This window comes from Opisthorchis viverrini, assembly GCF_000715545.1.
Source record: "Opisthorchis viverrini unplaced genomic scaffold opera_v5_48, whole genome shotgun sequence".
In the NCBI taxonomy this organism is placed as follows: Eukaryota; Metazoa; Platyhelminthes; class Trematoda; order Opisthorchiida; family Opisthorchiidae; genus Opisthorchis; species Opisthorchis viverrini.
The window spans coordinates 712,829-732,551 of NW_008751704.1; the positions used below are offsets into that span (position 1 = coordinate 712,829).

Here is a 19,723-nt window from a genome sequence, read left to right on the forward strand (position 1 = left end):
TCAGGGTTGCCCTAGAAGCGATGCCAGTCTCTGTTAGCCTAGTGACATACCCACTTGGACTGATAAATAGCCTCCATAGTGGAATTATCAATACCTCCACCGAGTGTTTACCGAAATTTTCTGACACTCGAATTTCGTAAAATTTCAAATGAGAAGTCTAAGTACACAATGAACTAAGATCAAACCTTTCGATGGATTCCAACTTCTCGGGGATGTGGCGAGTCACACACCTGGACGGTAAGCGTCCTCAGTACTTCATTTGCCAACTCAGTCGTCCGGTAAGCAGGAGATGGATGATCCGAGTCCATAATACTCGAGTCTTTTTGTTGGCGCTATGTGTAACCGGTCTTCTTAGTTCATAGTGCTGATTGCTATTAGGTACTTAGACATGTCCACAGACCACCAGTGAAGGAGTACATCACAGGTGGGGATGTTTTGGTTTTCTGGATGAGTGTCATTTGGTGAGGCTTCAGTACACTTCACAAAGTTACAGTCGACAAAGTAGTGACTGTGCGCTATAAATATCCTGTTCTGTGAACTGGTGTAACAGCGACCTTATTTGCTATTCTGGTTATCGTACAGCATTTCATTTATGCTTTACTTCTTTGCAACTTAGACCCGTTTACCTTTTGAAACAAGTGAAACAGTCTTGTTCACTCATCTGCATACCAATTTGGTTTCCACGGGAGATTCACCTGGGACCCAACTGAATCTATCGTTTATGATATTCCTCAGCGGCGTATTCACTTGAAGAACACCCTAAACAAGGATTCAGCTGATTTTAAGGTAAAGTTCTTGGGAATGTCGAAGAGATTTGAGGAGCCTTTTTACGTCTATACAACTGAGATAAACATTACAATGAGCGTGAACTGGAAGTGTTGGTTGGCACTGCAAGATGTGTTACTCCTTATTCATGACTTATTAGTAAAAGTTTACGCAGGTAAAAGGGAAATACCGACGTCTGTATATTGTATGTGTATAATGTTAACTTGGCCTGTGCTCTGACTTCATTCATCCCAGTCACAACTGCCTACACACCTGGAAAAGATCCGTGTTGATTGTCATCAAGTGTAATTCTGACCTACACACCCTACCCACTTCTTAATCAATTAAACCTATCCATAGTAATCGTCTTTTATCATTTATGGGACCAATTTGAAGAAGCTTCTCCGGATTGATTTAATACAACTGGCGGCATATGGGACGTCCAGCCCAATGTTCGCTGAACATCCGTTTGTCGTCCTAACCGAGTAATCAAAGCTGCACTCCTTAAGGATGGGGACGCACAGAATGTCTTTCTTCAAGATCAGTGACCAGGCTGAGCAATTCTTGGAAGCACCACTGGGGATCACTCTATCTCTTGTAGTCAAGAATGAGTCAATTCGATCGATCATCGACCCGAGTTGTGAACGTATTGAAGAAAATGCTGGACGACGAACGACACAATAAATTCCTGATCAACGCATTTATCCCGATGAAATAGTAGCGTAGGTTATGCCCATTAATATTGACCTGTTTAGCCTTGAAATGTCAGTTGTAAGCTGTAAACAACTTATGTGACGATCCTTGCGGTCGATGCATCCCTGTCTGAAATGGATGTTTAGGAGGCCATCAAAGTGCGACAAAATACTCCCATATTACTTTGCGACAGTGTGCTTTTACAAGAACCTTTTTCGACAAAATTACTTTTGTAGGTAAATTCTTTTATTCACTTTTGGAGGAATACCTTTCAGTTTAGTGGTCCCGCAAACTCCGATCTGACAGGTCCGAGGCCAACTGTTTGATGTTCTACCGGTTTGACTGAGGTCTAGTAAGTAATAGGACATGTTTGAAATGTTTAGTGGCATTTGAACCATTCGTGAGATGAGCCGATTGAGCTAAAAGAAAGCCACAATTCTTTTCGATTTATCGGGTCACTACAATATACGGTCAATTAACAAGTCAATGAGTGAGCATAACCTGGTGTCACACCGGAGCTTAGTCCTCAATGAGGTGAGGATGTATGGTTCGGCAGGCAGCTTGTCTGAATTGCTGTTCAGATGAAGATCTTATCACATTGTGCTGGTACCTTCTTCTAACCGACACTTCGTAGGTCTGGTTCGATAACCTTGCTAATCCCAGATCAGAGGGAAGGGAATCTGATTGATGTTGAGACGACGCTCCACATATTAGCTATAAAATCACTGCTGTTCAAATTAGAGATTAATTATGACCGCATAGTAGAACCGTGTCGTTAATAGTTTTGGGGTAACACTATGCAAAACAGTCTGAAAGTCCATCTGAACACTAGAACAGATAAGACAACAGTTTGATGGCCGATAAATGCATGCGAACTTGTCCCTGCTTCTCATTCATTTGACGTAGTGCGATGTGTGTTTGGTAAAAACGGTTCATTTCACTATGCCATGCTCAGTACTTTAGACGTCAGGAGCAATTCCTCAAAAAGCCCTTATGACGCTTGTTTTTTTGAAGGATTATTTGAGTGTTCAATGGTTTTGTCGCAAACGCAGTCTTTGTTGTTCATATTGTCATGGTTTGTGTGAACAAAACGTACGGCGACAACGGATTTGACTGCACCGACATCGACAGGTGTGGACCGGCTCGGTCAACGAGACTAGGTAGGATTTGGGGAGAATCACAATGGGTGAGCTAACAAGGATAAAGCATTTTCTCTGTCTTGCTACGTGTATATGTAATGATCGCCAGTCTCAAGCGCACCTGGACCACATACCTACAATCCACGTTTCGGCTTGGACGTCTATTGATCTATTCTGTGCAAGTTCTCACCAACTTGGGTACAGGTTTTATTCGAAGAATCCTTTTTTCTTGCTTTTGGGTATCGCGTCGATGTTAGGAGCTGTGCACAAGCCATTGGAAAAGGACTGATTATTACTGGGTGTGCTTCTTTGTTGACAGCTTACTATTCTTGAGTTTCATTGGCAAATTTTCGGGGTCGTGGTTACACGCGGCAAGCACATGGCGATGTTTTTATCCATAGGATTTTTCTTCACGGAATGATCGTTGTCCACACCGAGCATAATATGATACTGTGTAAAAGCTCACTTGCGAATTGACTGTGAGATACTGCTATGCGGATTGTGTTCGCTGGTACACAACCAGTAGAATCCTTCGAGTAACTCTGTTGGCTAGCCTAGTAGCCCGAATAGTTCCTTGAACACCGTTCATTCAGTGGGTGCCTGTAAGAGCGGAACCAAGTGGTGCCTCATTGCACATGCTTCATATTCACTTCAAGAGTTGTTTGCTTATTTCTCACAGGTCCGTATCATCCAAAGAGTGATAAATATATTAGGTATAAAAACTAACGATGCCGGTACAAGGCGAGTGAGGTCACTGTTGCTTGCAGGAATTACTGATTCTGTGAAAACTGGCATCAAAGTGTAGGTGCCACACACAGGCTGCATAAGTATCCTATGTATTTACTCTATCCTGTTAACCCACTCTGACACACAAATAGACGAGCGGTAAAGCATGTGACCGTGGATTGCATTTTCTCGTTCAAGTTGATAGGACACTAAGCTGCGCCGTAGTGTACGCTGATTTTCCGCGCGCACCATGGCAGATTTAGTCGAACTAGAAAGAGAAACAGTTCCGGTTGAAGACGATAGTTACTACTGTCCAAATTTTCTTCACCTCGTCATTTCCATTCGTGGTAGAGTATTTGCTCCTTTGGTCTCCTGATGTCTGCGGAGATAAAATAATGGTTTGAACTCCGCAGGGGGAACTCCTAGCTTTGTTTGAAAGAATATACAACAATTCAACAACGCCACCGTCCTCCAGATAACGGTTTGTTTTCAGAATGGTTGTGATTTGACATAGACGTCTGTGCTAACATATGCCTGCCTCCGTAATTCCGCGCGCACCTGGCAGATTTAGTCGAACTAGAAAGAGAAACAGTTCCGGTTGAAGACGATAGTTACTACTGTCCAAATTTTCTTCACCTCGTCATTTCCATTCGTGGTAGAGTATTTGCTCCTTTGGTCTCCTGATGTTTGCGGAGATAAAATAATGGTTTGAACTCCGCAGGGGGCACTCCTAGCTTTGTGTGAAAGAATATACAACAATTCAACAACGCCACCGTCCTCCAGATAACGGTTTGTTTTCAGAATGGTTGTGATTTGACATAGACGTCTGTGCTAACATATGCCTGCCTCCGTAATTCAGCTATTCCTCTGAAATGATAGAAGTTGCCTGGTCTTTTCTAACTCGTTATGGAAGAGAATTAATGTACCAGTTGATTTCTACCAAAAGACAACCAACTTTATGTTTATTTCTTCGAGAATACCTTACTTGTTCCATTGTATTCAAACTTGTAAGGACACTGTGCCCTTGTTTTACCTTACGACGAAAATATAGACTTATTGTCCTTGAGAGGATGAAAATTCTAGAGGTGTTTGAAGACCGTTTTCTCAGTTCTCCTTCCCCAAGGTTTTCGTCACGCCAGTTGTGTGATGCACCTTCGCATTCGTTTTCTGAATTCTAACACCTTTCAAATACCCTTGAAAAACAGCCGCGTGAATTTTTTTATATCAAAACACCTGGCACTTTATCAGCTTTTTAGGGTGCGATGTGCCAAAATTGTGCTTGTATTATAGTGTATTATAGTCATGAATTTACAAAGCAATCTTGGTTCATGGTTCGGATGAATGTAGAATCTCCTAAATGGAGCTGAGCTCATTTCGGGACCTGTCCAGAGATTGTCCCACAAAATAGGATAATTTCAGTTCGACGTCACCCTGATCAACATTTCCAAGAGACCGATTGCTGGTTTTAAGCTATGGCACCGCCTTCCTGCACATTTCGTGCGATAAAAGAGACCAAGGTATCCTAGGGCCAAAACCTGAGAAGGTGGACACATGTTTGTTGATGGTTTGTGCGCTAAATGCATGCAGTGCGCTGAGATTACCTCAACCTGTTGTTCGAAGTTAGAACTTGTATATGAAGCTCATACACTAACTGACAGGAGCAATAGTGCCCTGAAGTGACACGATTCTAACATCACATTGCTAACCATTACCAGCTCTCTGGATAGGTGTAATAGGTTACATCGATATCATTTAATCGCTCATAGTATTGTTGCAGTAAGGCCCTCGGACATGAATGCAGCAGACGCCGAATCCGAAGCCATTCGGCACCCGTTTCAGCTTCCTGCTATACTAAAATAAGACCTCAGCATAACAGAAATGCAGCTTCTGTTTGACTTTCATCGTATCAGGTGCCGAACCACAGTTTGACTTCGTCGGAAAAGTATGTGCAGTCTTCGTTTGATAGGCTGCAAGCAAGGCTGATCCACGACATGTATGGAATCTGACACTGCTTCATGAACGCCTATGATGAAGGGTTTTGTTGCAACCTCTTAGCAACCTATCCACTTGAACCTTGAATCAATGATAAATCAACGCGATTCAGATTCCACAGAGTGGTATTTATTATCACAGAACGGGCTGTAGTTGTGCAAGGACGTAAGAACTGTTTTATGGTCCAAGGGGGGTCATAGTATCGGTGGCTACCTCCCAGAGGACAGGGCGAAGCTTGAAGATGATCTGGAAAAGTTTCAGCGGCAAAGAGCTAGAGAGAATTTCCGGTTATCTTATTGGAGGCCAAGAATTTTATGAGTAACCCCAACACGGACACCACCAATCACACTAACAGCTTATAAGGAGAACAACCAAGCTCTATTGGAGTTGTGATCATGACACATGGATAAGATTTTGCATAAAAACATCTGATGAATCATTAACACATGAAATTTATGGTATTTGAAAGTTCAGACTCAGCCATTGGAATAATCTGCGATAAACCCCATTTGAGGCCAACCAGACAGCCCTAATCGCGTGGGAGCTTCTTTTTAACCCCGAAGGCCGAAGTGCCACCCAGTCAAGCACATGGTGCGACCATACTGGAGTGCAAGAAAGCGTCCGATGCAAAGCAACTAGTCTCATAAGGGATACAAGAATACAGGAATAATAAGTCAAGTGTTGGCTATGCTTTCTTTGTCAGTGCTTGACTATACGAAAAGGTTTGACAGTGGGGTTGGGGGCACTGAGACAACCTAGGGGGTTACACTTCACCCTCCGACGACCAGTTGAAAAAAATCGCTGCTGATCTGTAAACACGTAAATCAAACGCGGTTTTATGTAACTGTGTGCAAAGACCCACGGGACTAACGGAGATATGATTCGCTACTTTCTGTCCGGCCATTTTCCTGAAGAAAGAGCGCATTTGTGACCTTGGGTCGCTTGCAGTTCTTAGTGATAGCGCTTGAGCGCAAGCAACTGGACTTGTAACTTCTAAACCATTCTGTTCGGTGAGTTGTGAGCGACTGGAAAGCTTGAAGGATACGTGGATGTGAAGTCTGTGGGCAAATTTAAACGTTTCAACTGAGTGCTCTTTCAGACTTTTGGACCGCCTTGAAAAGCGTCACATTATTCCAAAAGATCAACCTGATTCGACTTGCAATTCAGAACAGCCGTAGCACTGCCGATTCACGTATGACATCACTTCAGAGAGGCAAGATAAGATTATGACTACTATAGACAGACGCAAAACTGATGTTCGGAAAAGCCCCAATACAAAGGGAGGTTGCAACACTAAATATTTTCGAGGAAACTGTATGCCGAATAATTTTTCATGTATAGCTTGTAAGATCATAGAGACGAGCAAATCTTCCAGGGTTCAGTGGGGATTCCGCAAGACTCTTATTTGACTGAAATTTGGTCTCCAGAGTGTATGGACAGAGACATAGCATCTGGAATGATATATATGTCGTATATGTCATCAGAAATTTCGACAAAGTCCCCAGAAACGGTGGTCAGCGAACTAAGTGTGATAATTTACGCAAGATTTCGGAGTTGCCTTCTGTGCGGTAATTCCCTATCGGAGCCAAATCAAAGTATCTTTGGTGACACTTCATCACTGGTCCTGCAGTTTTTAGTCCACAGTTAACGGTAGACTTTCAGCTGTTCAGTTCCCTTGTCTTAGATGTGGATATGACATCAAGTAGTAGATAGTGATCACGACTTTGACTTTCTTCAATGAAGTCTGAACTTTTTTGTTGAATTAGTTAGAAGCGTCCAACTGTCCTCAAATGCTTACCAGTCTATCAGCGGTGAAGCTGGCATCGGTGTCTTTCATTGCAACAGATTACTGCATTCAGAAAGAGATTCCTGGGCTACGGCAGCAAACACCTTCAAGACAAAAGCCCATATAAGTCGAATTTAGGCGATGGTGAGACTATGCTAGTCCATATACGCTTACGCCTGCAGCATTTGAAATAACAAACACGTGCGTCTCCATCTGCAGTGCGTGGCATCCGGGGAATTGTGATAAGCCGGAAAATGTATATGGCTAAACTGGAGTTTCCAAATATACTTTCTCAAGGTGACCCGATTACCCCCTGAGCAGCGAGACGAGTACATGGATACTGGCAACTTGATCAGGCTACTCGTGAGTAGATAAATAAATAGGTAAAAGAAGAGCCGACAATGGAAATCACCAAAATTTAATCCTACCACAGCTTTATTCCTTCAAAAATACTAGTTTGTCTCCTAGTGTTGTCGTGTGCTTTAAAGTTCTGAGGATGCCACCCTAACGATTTTCCCACTGCTTGGCAGAGAAAATGCTCTCGTGCAACCGTGACACACCGACCTGCAATGAAACTATGCTTTTCACGTAAAAACTGCGTTTCAACGCTGGTGCAATTGCATCAAGACAGTTATTGAGCAACTATCGAGGCTCAATCTCAAAAGCCGCTAATTCCCGCTCCTAGAATGACATTTCATTTTGGAAAGCTTCAGCCCTATAGATAAAAGAGTTGACAGCTCAGATAAGGTGAGCTCCCCGAGGCTCACAATTTTGTTTCAAACCTATCTCCACCAACCAAAGCGTCATCGCTTGCTTGTTTTGGAATGGTGTGCGCCTGTACTATTCGTTCTGGGTACTGCTTAGCAAGCCGCCTAATTCTGTGTCTGTCTTTTTCATAGACGTTTTTCGGTGGAAATGCCAATAACACTTTCAGCTACCTCAACAAAGAGCCATTATACCACTAACGCTAATACGGATGAATTTCACTTGCGTTATTTCGCAGCAAAATGTTTGAGGAGGGTTCATATTCATGAATTCGTACTTCTGTCTGTCCCCGTGTAATCTATCCAGTTTTTGGTGTTAATTAGCTGTCATGAAAACAGTTTATTATGCCAACCGATGAGATGTTAATCTGAATATTACTGATTTGACAATCTAGATGGATTGTTTGTCAGACAGCTGATCAATTGGTTCATTCAGGCTATGTTGCGCAGTCGGATACCGTGCTACCATTAAGCATGGATTAGATACCTTACGAGAAATCGAATGGGTGTTTAAATGCATGGCTATAGGATGGATGCTTGTGGACAACTTCAAAGATTATGAAGATAGCTTTCAAAATGTGTGTTAGTTATCCTGCTGAAGGATTTACACAAACAAAGAATCGGTTGGAGACATGACAACTGGACAGGCGGGAAATGGCGGGCAGTTCTGAATTACAGTGTACCATTAACTTCAATCGTACGCAGTCATACTTAGCTTCACCCATACTTCACTCATATTGTCCCCGTTTATCCAAACTGGCCCTGAGTCGTTCCGGTTGTCTGCAAAATATTAACTAGAATTTCCAGCGAGATCGTAAGCTATGTAACCCTGTCTCAAATTATCCACCCCGTAGACAGCCCAAAAAATTTGTATACCATAAAGCTCGCTTTTCGTCAACTCAGAAGATTAGTGGCCATACTACAGGCAATGCAATATTGCCCTATTTAGAAGCCAGTTGTAAACTACTTACGTGATCATGACCAACCTGTCAAAAGGTTTACTTACATCATTGCAAGAGAGGTAAAAATTCAGACAACTTGCATGGGAAATTAAAGGCTCAAAATGCTTTGAAGGGTAGGAGTGCTGAATTTCACAGGAAGAAGGTGCACCTATTCTAGAGTCACTTAGGTTTGAAACGGAGTTCTCAATATTGGGGAAAGTCTTTCATCTGCAGAATGAAATCGTTCTTGTCCACTTGTCCACAGAACGGATAATTCGAAGAGAATGGCGTATTTTTCTGTTGCACCGGAATACCATACTTTCAGCATTTCAAACCTTGTCCAAGGAAATTTTGGTTGATGTTTTGTGGCTGTATGGCTTTAGTTCCCAAGTCACATAGACTGCATTCACTCATTGAATATCACTGAGTTCAACAGGGACGTATGACCACGACTTGCTTATCCACTTTGCTACACAGTAAATTCAAGGTCGATTACCCTCATTCAGTTGTTGGGGCATTCATTCATTCATTAACTTGTTTCCTTATTCGTCCAGCCAATCACTCACAAATTCATTCATTCCATCTATCCTTCCTTTTAATCAGTCCCCATGGATTCGTTCCTTCCTTTGCCTATTCACCCATCTATTCATTCATTAATTCGTTCATTCATTCATTCACTCATTCATTCATTCATTCATTCATCCATCCATTCATTCATTCCTTTCACTCGTTCAGTCAGCCAAACAATCAGAGAGTTGACCGTTCATCCAACCACTCCTTCGCTCCTTTAGCCCTTGCATCATTGGTCGGTTGGAGGTAGAGAGCCACAAAACAGTCTTTCAACCACTCCGCTCCTTTACCCCTTGCATCATTGGTCAGTTGGAGGTAGAGAGCCACAAAACAGTCTTTTGCAAACAGACACACTACATTCTAAACATTCGACGATAGTGTCAGATAAATCCTAGTGGAGTCTCCGGACGTTCATAGAGCTTAATTTGGTAGTCAATTCAGCTTCAACTTTTAGAATATAAAACTTTCACTTTCATAAAAGGTCGCTGAAAGCTCTTCGACAGTCCACAAACGGTTTCGCCCTTATTGAGGTACATCAGATAGGCGCGGTTCCCGAGTTTCTGTCAACTTTATGTTCTCGAATATCGTACCACCTGAAGCATGAGGCGGATTTTGTGCAGCACATCCAGTTGAAGAATATCGTAAACGAGGGATTCAGTTTATTCTCCCATGAAAACCAGATTGCTCTGCAAACGAGTGTATTTGTTGGAATCCCTACTCTTTATTCTGATACCCACCAGTTAGCGCCGTAGTATCCGGTGCACAACCGGGATTTGGGCTATTTAAAGATCAATAGGAATATGGTTACTAGGTCTCACCTTGTACGCGACGTATTTTCCTTCACGTATGGTAACTTTGATCATAAAACCTACCCTTACTTTACTGGCAACAACTCACACAGACGCCGTACTGGACTGCATATTTAAAACGCCCCGTTTGACATGAATTTCTAAGGGACATATAAATTCTGATTAGTTCGTCCATTTTCGGCAAACTTGACCACTGAATAACCTGAGATTTGCTGTTTATATTTTTGGTCGCTGACGGATTTTGAAAAAGAACGAAAATATTTCACGAATTATATTTAAGTTGTTTCTGTAAAAGTACAAATCTTCAGGGTGTGATCGACAATGGACGTGAAGTAACAGCAAATTATGAACAGTATTATTAAAGGACCTCACAAACGTTTAAATGTATGTGCACTTGTGCAATTTACATACTTTCAAACCTTGTTTCCCACTGACCGGAAGCCAGTGGTTACGGTCTTTTGAAAAAACTCACTCGTTGTATTTGTTTCCTCTATTATCAACCTTGAAACCATTTGATTTTACCCGTAACTCATTAGTAAAGTTCACGGAATGTACTGTTTGTAGGATTTGAAACGTTTGAGCTCTTGCCTTAAGCAAGCAATCAAATCGGAAGGTTGAACGACGAAAGACATTTCTGATCCGTAGGCATTGAGCAAAACTTCGGTCTGTAGGACAATGAAGAATGGGCAGTAGGGATAAAGTTAGAGAAAAAGAAGTAAAATAGTGGTATAATGAAGTAAGGAAGAAAAATTTCTTATGACGAGTGAAACTCCCATCTGAGAAGTCGTCAGCCAGTCAATAACAGACCAGACGATGTGGTTTTCTGTGTGAGGAAGAACTAATCACACTGCTGTTCAGCCGATGGTGACCGAAAAGTGAAGGGTTCACACTAACAGCTGGGAGACCGCTGATTCGAAACTCCCTACTGAAGTTACCAGAGTATCAGACTATAGACATGCAAAAGCTTTTGTTACAGGCCAAAATCTACCAATGTAAGTAGTGTAAAAAACATACACCTAGTGATACTTCGACTCCGACTATTTATGGGGAATCATTGCTTATGCTAAAACTGATGCAAAAGCCGCCATGGAGTCGATCGGATTGAAGCGCTTTGAAATCGTATCAAACGTCAGAAGAGGTGCCTTCTTACCTAACCATTGTGACTATCCATGTCACAGACTAAGAACACAATGTAAATTCAGGCAAACGAACATTGGCGAAAACAGACTTCAAAGGATGATACGCGCTTGTGTGACTTAATTATCATGGTAATCTGATTATCAACAAAACGTTGGGTCACACCAAGCGTTGTTAATTGAACTGGCTACAAATTACATCAACACAATTGGATCAGATGATTTCAAAAAGTGTGGAGTGAAACTCGCTGAGGCGAACTACGCTACATGTTTTCAAGCACAAGCAAGGATGTTCGCGTACGGTAGCACTACAAAGTCCGTGAAAAGTGTGATCGAAGAGCATTCATAAAAAATAAACATTTTTTGGTACAAAGGTTCGCGAAGTCCAGATGATTAGATTTCCCAGCTTACTACGGTGACTGAGCCGTGTAATGCACAACACGCAAAATATGCCGTGGGAGCCGAAAAAACGGGTTTCAACCCCAGGAGTATCAAAGTCACAGAAACTTCAAAGATTCTCTGTAGATTTGCAAAACAGTTACTCCTGTTCCAGATAATGACAATGACAGGACATGCATAGGGGCTGTATCAAGGGATGTCAAGATCCTCACTGTTAGCAATCAATTGTCAGTTTGCCTGATAATTAGACACCCGAGCAAATAGCTGCACAATGCCGGACAGGAAATCGGGTACTAAACGGCTCAAAGCCAGGAGTTACATCTTCCAATCTCTAGCATCTCTAGTGACTGTGCGACATCGGTCGTTCTCCTGGAAAACTACTGAGAAGTATTTCTGTACTGGTATGAAATCTGGCCACTTTGTGTGGGACATCTGCAAAGCTGTTGAATTTCGGGCCACAATCTCAAATAAGTACTTCGTGCACAATTTTCAGCATCGTATAAGTAGGCAGGAATAAGGACGGCAAAAGCATGAACAAGGGACTTTACTATGTTTTCTCTCTTTATGAGTTTTCTTGGTAATATATCTTAGGAAAGCCCTATCATCGACCACCACGAAGTGTATTATGAAGGTTATACGTGGAAGATTACTGCAAACTTTAAGACAGATAGAAGAAAGGTTAGTCCGAGTTAGTTATAGGAGTTCATTGGACCAAATTCAGGTGCGCATCCGTTGTTTTTTTCCCGATGAAATTTAAATCCATTTAGACTATGTGCACAAATACACTTACTATAGAAGAGAATGTTGGTAGCTCAGGTAGCATAGATAGTCGTTGGTTAGTTCGCTGAGCTGGGCAATTTGATTGCAAACGTTTCATCACCAATCGAGGTGATATCATCAGTGCGTTGTTAGGGCGCACTGGGGAGCGTAGTGATGGGTTGGTGATTGTGCATTGAGTAGTGTTGTGTGTGTGTGTGTGTGTGTTAATATACATGCTGCTAGCCGGCGTTGACCTTCGGTCAAGGTTGGTTTTTCGGTCGCTCGTTTCCATTGGTTGTTCTGTTATCCTGCGTCCTGATTGATCGATGACCAGGTGAACTGTGAGCCTGGCCTTCCCTGCCCTCGTGCTCTGATCGATGCTGAGTGACCTCTGTCGTTGAACTCTCTTGAAGAGGATAACATCTCAGCAACAACAACAACGAGAGCAAGCGACCAGGCGGGTAGTTCTACCTTACATCCCGAATATAGCTGAACTCACAACCAGATTGTCGGCCGAAAAGAGGAATCGTCGTGGCGACGTTGAGGAAACTGATCTCCAAACCGAAGAACAACCAAAACAAAACCAAGAAGAACAATGTGGCATACAAAATCAACTGCAACAACTGCAACCAATTCTACGTTGGACAAACTGGGAAGAAATTATGCACAGGAATAAAGGAACACAACATGGCCATCAGGAGACATGACCGCTTATCCTTGATATCCTTACACGAAGACGAAGAAGGCCACAAATTCAATGTGGAAAACGTGCAAATCTTGGTATATGGGGACACGAGGCACGGAAGGGATTCTCTGGATGCATGGTACACTATGGCTGATTCGATCAACCGAAGCATTGAACTGGATCCAATTTAAGCATTACTACGTGCAAAGGACCGACTCCTCCACCGGAATACTCAAGGAGAGCCAAATATCGGATTCACAAACCAAGAAGCAAGGAACTGCTCGGATTGGGATGAACAAAGGTGGAAAGCCGGAACCAGAAGTCACTCAGCATCGATCAGAGCACGAGGGCAGGGAAGGCCAGGCTCACAGTTCACCTGGTCATCGATCAATCAGGACGCAGGATAACAGAACAACCAATGGAAACGAGCGACCGAAAAACCAACCTTGACCGAAGGTCAACGCCGGCTAGCAGCATGTATATTAACACACACACACACACACACACACAACACTACTCAATGCACAACCACCAACCCATCGCTATACTCCCCCATACACCCTAACAACGCACTGATGATATCACCTCGATTGGTGATGAAACACTTGCAATCAGATTGCCCAACTCAGCGACCACAAACACACTTTCCTAACATTTCAGCTTTAGACAGGGCATAGCGGATTTTTGGAGGACATGTGTTGATGCACAGGAATATTTACACATGCCATCTGCCCTCAGGAGGATGCTAGCGAAGGAAGATAACTTACAGACAGAATGTAAGTCAATTCAGTGTTTAGTATATCGATTTTTGCAGCCTTTTGGGGAACACGATTTTGACCAGTACTAAGGGTAGCCCTTGGGTTCTCAAGAAAACTGTAAATCACTGTCTGGAACATTCGATCACCAAAAGTTCGTCGCGAAATTACACATTCATTATTGTTTCTACCACTGACGCACACAAAGTCTCATTTAGTCCAGTAACTTTAACTACGTACCTCTCCATGTGTGAAAAACATATTTACTGCGTGCCCGTTGAGCTCCGTTATGGTCCATGTTTGAGAGGATTTGTCCATTTGTTTTTTCTCCAATGAGCAAGTTGCTAGGCTGAGTTCGGGAGCGGAAGATAAACCAACTTTTGAAACCAACCCGTCTGGAACGACCAACCGAACCTGGTTGGGAAAAAACAATGTGACTGAAATGTAACTGTGATGAACATGACTGATACTCTATTCGTTGCTCTATTCATTATTCTCTTGTTTTAATATTCCATATGGTGTACATATTCGCCAATTCGAATACATACGTGCTGGTTGCTACGCTTCGCTGAATTCTGGATTTCTAGTTCGTCTGGTTATACCGATATACCGTACGAAACTAATTCTCACAGTAGCACAATCCGAGAAGTTACTTGTCGGTGATAAACCTAAGAGGAGGGAATCCTGCCTGCGTAAAATATTCCGACTGATAACCACGTATGCTGTAGGGTAGAGAAAAACTGCTCCATAACTCTCCTCAGAATGGAGCAGCGGTGCGTTAAGGTCTTTGAGTATTTAGTCGTTCCGTCCAGTGTTGGTAAATGGGATTTTTAAGACTGCCTCTGTTATCAGCCAAAATTAGTTGAACAGCTGCAGTAGTTCGTTTGCAATAATCCAAAGAATTGATGTCAGCTGAGCTTAGTCTGATTTTGCCCACCCCTGACAGAATCACTGCTGTGGATGTGAAAGTTAGATTAATGCGGTCCTAAATCACGGACCTCCTAGGTTTTCTTTCATTTGTGGATATGTCCGTCAACTTTTAATTTGTAAAGTGCTGCGTTGCGATCCGGGGCGTCCACCTTTCTTCAGTGGTCGTTACCAAACAGCCCCATCAACCGTTTCCGTAAAAAGTCTTTTAGGTTTAGCAGTACTATAAATCTGATTTACATTTGTATACAAATGCACAAAAGTCCACCGACGGATCCCTCGAAAGCGCTGTGCGTTATTTATCGCATTTCGCAGGTTGGCAAATCGCGATATAAATGTACCAAAACTGGGTAAAAGAGCTTAATTATGACGGAACTAGAAATTAGGGCGCATGCACACACTCTAATACAGGGATGGTTGTCCTCTCACCCCGTAGTGCAAAAAGTCTAATTAAACAGCTCACCCGGATATAGAGAAAAACGGTCATTATTAATCATTGTTAACAGCATGCTTGTTCAAACCACCGCACTGTTCCTCCTTCATCAGCCACCATGCATCGAAATAGTTTCCAGTAGATTTCGCAGCTCCACAAATGTTTCGTAGTTTATTGCAAATAAAATTTACGGTTCTCTTTTCATGTATGTTATGGACAGATGCCAGCTGTAACACATGGCGCTCGGAACCAACCATGGGGCTACATATCAGAAGTGGTAAGGTGCTATTCATATAGATGGATATACCAGTTGGCAGAAAGCATAACTAGAATTTTTAAGCTATTATTTATGGGAGAGGGAGTCATCTAATACGTCATGTGCTCTACGTGATCACCTTCGAGAAAAGTCCCATGCTACGGTTATGGGCCTTAATCCTTCCTGTGTGGTTCTGGGTATGCCGGATAGTTCTTAGCCCGCACACATCCTTGAATTTCACAAATACCGATGATTTTATTCTACATCAGCTGGATCCTAGTTACAGACGACAGATCGTCTTAGTTGTTGAGTAAAGCAAACTGGGTGGGCTTAAACTGACCTTATTTGCTTAGTTTCGCTCAACCTTCTCCGTCTCCATCTGATGGTGCTTTGTTTAAATTCCAGTTTTAATCACGTCACCCTTGCACTGAAACAGATATCTAATAACACGCCGTGACTCACACCCTGTGCTCCACTCGCGTTTTCCGGAGCTCGTTCACCTGTTTTTGTCATAATTTTCAAGGTCCTGAGCTTGAAGAGAATAGGCCAACAAGCTGCTTCATTACGTACACTTGGCACTTTATCCACAGAAACCGTCTGATGCAAACAGACATTCGATCAGTTGACCACTTAGTAAACCAGGTTAGCTGACTATCCGGTATGCGAAAACCATCTGACTTTTTAATCAGCGCTTGATCGAAATGTCATCGTTGCAGACGAGCTTTGAAATTAATCGATGGTTCGTTCGTCAAGTGGTAGCGGTTGGATCAAAGGACCACCTCAGACCGGAGTTTGGAATATCCTAGTTCACCTTATTGTTTCATCCTGTACACTAGAAAGATAAATACTATATTGTGATCATGAGTGAGCCCAAGTGCAGCCGTCAATCAATTCAATGACTACAACAAGCTGCCGACGAAACGGTGGATACTACTAGTGGGGGTATGCAAGTAGTATGTTTTCTTCTTGTAAATTCGATTTGTGTCTCTTGAAAAGGGAGATCTGCTGCGAAATTTGTGGAGTCGCTTTGTAGCATTTGCTTGGATTTGAGCAACGGTCAATGGATATCCAGGAAATTTCAGGAAGACGAGTTCAATAGAAGATGGATGCTCAGTTTTTGTAAATAAGATGTATATGAGAGTTTTGCTCCCCTGTCCAATAGTCTGTAACTGGTCAATTGGCATTTGCGAACTAATAACTCCGCAGCGGAGACCTTCTTTTCACCGATATTCGTGTTCATTTAAGCAACGGTTGTTTAGGGAGTATTCTGTAAGTGGAACATCGACAGTACTCTAACCCCCTTTCAGAAGAGAAATTTGTTTATGGGAGTAAACCAGCAAGGACCAATTGTACCTCAGTTAGACTCAACGGATTAATGTCTTTTCCGCTCCATTTACTTCTGCTATTCTGAATTCCATGATCAGCAGGGAAAGAACCAGCATCCTAGCACATTTTTATCTCTCCCCTATTTGTACCACAACGTTGAATCCTGTTGGCTTCTTTTCGAGGAATGAGGCTAGTTCAGTTACGAATTCTAGTACTGAGTGTTTGATTGAAACCTGTTTAATCTTACAAAGGAACGTAAACGGATTCACGGTAGAACTCTTATCCCCAATTCTTTACCATGTGGCTTGACCATAAGATATTCTCTTACGGCTCAAACAAAGAACTTAACAATGTTTCACTGAGACTGACAATAAGTTCCGAAGTTAGGCGATGAACAGCCTCAATTGACGTTGCCATCATCAAGCTAGGAATCTTGCGGAATAACCGTCAACTTTGACCATTTATTGTGAGTCTCGAAGAATATGCTAGTGAGGTGTCTTCTACAACTATAAAAATGGGCTCCAATTCACAACGTTCTGACCCGTTTTGGAGGTAGGACACCTACAGACGAAATGCAGCCAGTAACTAAGAAGAAAGAATAGGAGAAACTCGCATTCAAATAGGCAAAATGTACCTAAATTCAGGCCTACTTTCTAGGCGCATTGATCTTCTAGATTGAGTGATAGTCATACGGTCATAAAATAAAATGAAATAAAAATATACCAACAAACAATCGTACTAATAGGAATTTTATGGAAATTTCTATGGATCCTTCAAACTAGGCATGTTAAAATCTCTATATCACCTCGCATAACTGCAGTAATTCCATCAATTGTTAGCTTCTGTCTAGACAAACATCGTACTTGCGTGTAACCTGAAATTTTATCCAGTATGGTTCTCTATGGTTATAAAGAAATCGCCCTGATCAAATCTTATTATTAGTTTAAATGAGAGTTTCAAACCTGCCTGTAATAAACAAATCTTTTTTATTACCTTCAATTGAATGTTTAGCGCAAAGGACTCAGCAGAACGGAGTGAACTGATTGAGATGCGAGGACCTGATCAACTTGACAAAACCCGAAACAGTGAAAACCGGTAGGGCTGTTTAGGTCTTTCTATGGAAATCCCTATGTTACCAATGAGGAAACAGACCACGCACAATAGGGATGATCAAATTTGACGAGCTTGGATTCAGTTTATTGATAAGTCCCATCATTACGAAACTGGACGCCGTTTACTTCCAAACATGGATGATTTTTGAGACTTCTATTCGTTTTATCTATCAACTAGACAGCTATCATCACACTTACCTCGTTTGTTCCCTGGTTTAGGCGCACTCCAACGCTTTGTCCTGGCTCAACTCGCCGCACCGCAAATGATTTGGCTAGGGGAGTTCGACGTAAACGCAGCGTGCACCAGTTCTCACGTTCCGATTCAATGTGACAGAACAAGTGAAAAGCATGTCTGGAATCCTTCACCAGTAGATTATTGATGCTGACTAGCTGGTCTCCTATATGAAATAGCCGATAAAGTTCCTTGCACGCGTTATTCCAGCCAGCAACCCTTTCGAGAAAGGATGGTAAAAATTTCACAAAGATCTAGTTGTATGGCATAATATGTTTTCATTTTTACCAGAGTTGTATGCCAAAAAGTCAAGTATCGTGTGGCAGACAGTTTATTAAGTATAAGTAATGTTGAATGGTTGTGCCTGACTTAAATCGTGCGATGGGAGATAATGAAACTCTCCACCACTTGTATTATCTATTTTTCCAGCTAACTGGACTAAACTGCAGGTCTCAGTAGACACACTGGTGTATAGCTAAGCCGAATTACTTCAGCTTCAAAGACATGGATGGACGGAAAGCCACTCTGAGTGAATCACCCATCACGAAAAGCTATTTTTGGTAACAGATGTTACTTTGGCATAGGTCCTTTTTGCTTACGCAGTTGAGAAAAGGTAACCTCATCAGTGGATGCCGAGTGAAATAGACAAGCCATGGTTTAGGCCATTTCACGCTATACAGCAGATAAATATGACTATGGTCATCGTATCAGTGCAGTGCGCTGCAAAACTTTGCAACCAATTAATGGTACCTGGAAACAAAAGGAACCTAGTCTGGGTACAAAGGTTCAGCATGAAAAGGCGGTCCGTCACGTTTGGACTTACACATGTGAAGCTTAAACGCTTTGAATCGAAGATATTCACAAGCCTGGTGTGTAACCACGAAGATTGAAGACGCATACTGAAAATTTGAAGGCCGTGAAGTACCAGTGTTTTTCTATGGTTTCGCTGTTAATGCTGATGTTGACGGCTACAGAACGCCACTTTGAAATCTGAGGAATTGGCAACGTTTCACGATCTAGCCACACGCTCCAAAAATCTTAGAGCCAGATTTTGGGACCCTCACTGACATTTAATATGTCCAACCTGGTGCTGCCATCTCGTGGGGGAATTCAAGACTCAAAATGGTTTCGTCAACTCAGTCGAGGTTCACATCGGTTCAGACAGATGAATCTATCTGTGAAAACCTAGCCCCTGACCGTCACATTTATAAAGCAATAGCTAGTGAGGTCCGTGGTGGTGGCGCATTCCGTCATAGTGGGACAGAGGGAGCATTTACTTCAGTTGTTGGGATACACTGTTAAATAGACTGGCTTGTGTCCTGAATGTACTCGAAGTGACATTCTAAGGTACTAACTAGTCCTGATCGATATATTCTGAATTCACCAGGGCCTTAAAAGCTTCACAGTGTAAGTCATCATGAATACAACACTAAGGTGCACTTTCTCCATTTCCCCATAACCTGATTGCAGTATCGTTTAGCTACAAGGATGCTGATGAGGACAAAAGGCACAGGAACA

The 19,723-nt window shown here is 42.4% G+C and overlaps 2 protein-coding genes across 2 annotated transcripts in view; one reads left to right on the forward strand and one right to left on the reverse strand.

Moving 5' to 3' along the window:
- The window catches only part of T265_03384 (hypothetical protein), a gene marked incomplete at both ends in the record, with an annotated part of 27,152 nt that extends 13,966 nt beyond the window's left edge, over positions 1–13,186 (forward strand). The window contains 2 exons of the mRNA XM_009167853.1: positions 5,234–5,265; positions 12,893–13,186. Of these exons, the coding sequence (XP_009166117.1) occupies positions 5,234–5,265; positions 12,893–13,186 (326 nt within the window). The remainder of the gene's footprint in view (positions 1–5,233; positions 5,266–12,892) is intronic.
- Positions 10,460–19,723, reverse strand: part of T265_03385 (hypothetical protein) — a gene marked incomplete at both ends in the record, with an annotated part of 26,301 nt that continues 17,037 nt past the window's right edge. The window contains 3 exons of the mRNA XM_009167854.1: positions 10,460–10,850; positions 14,160–14,333; positions 18,172–18,424. Of these exons, the coding sequence (XP_009166118.1) occupies positions 10,728–10,850; positions 14,160–14,333; positions 18,172–18,424 (550 nt within the window). The remainder of the gene's footprint in view (positions 10,851–14,159; positions 14,334–18,171; positions 18,425–19,723) is intronic.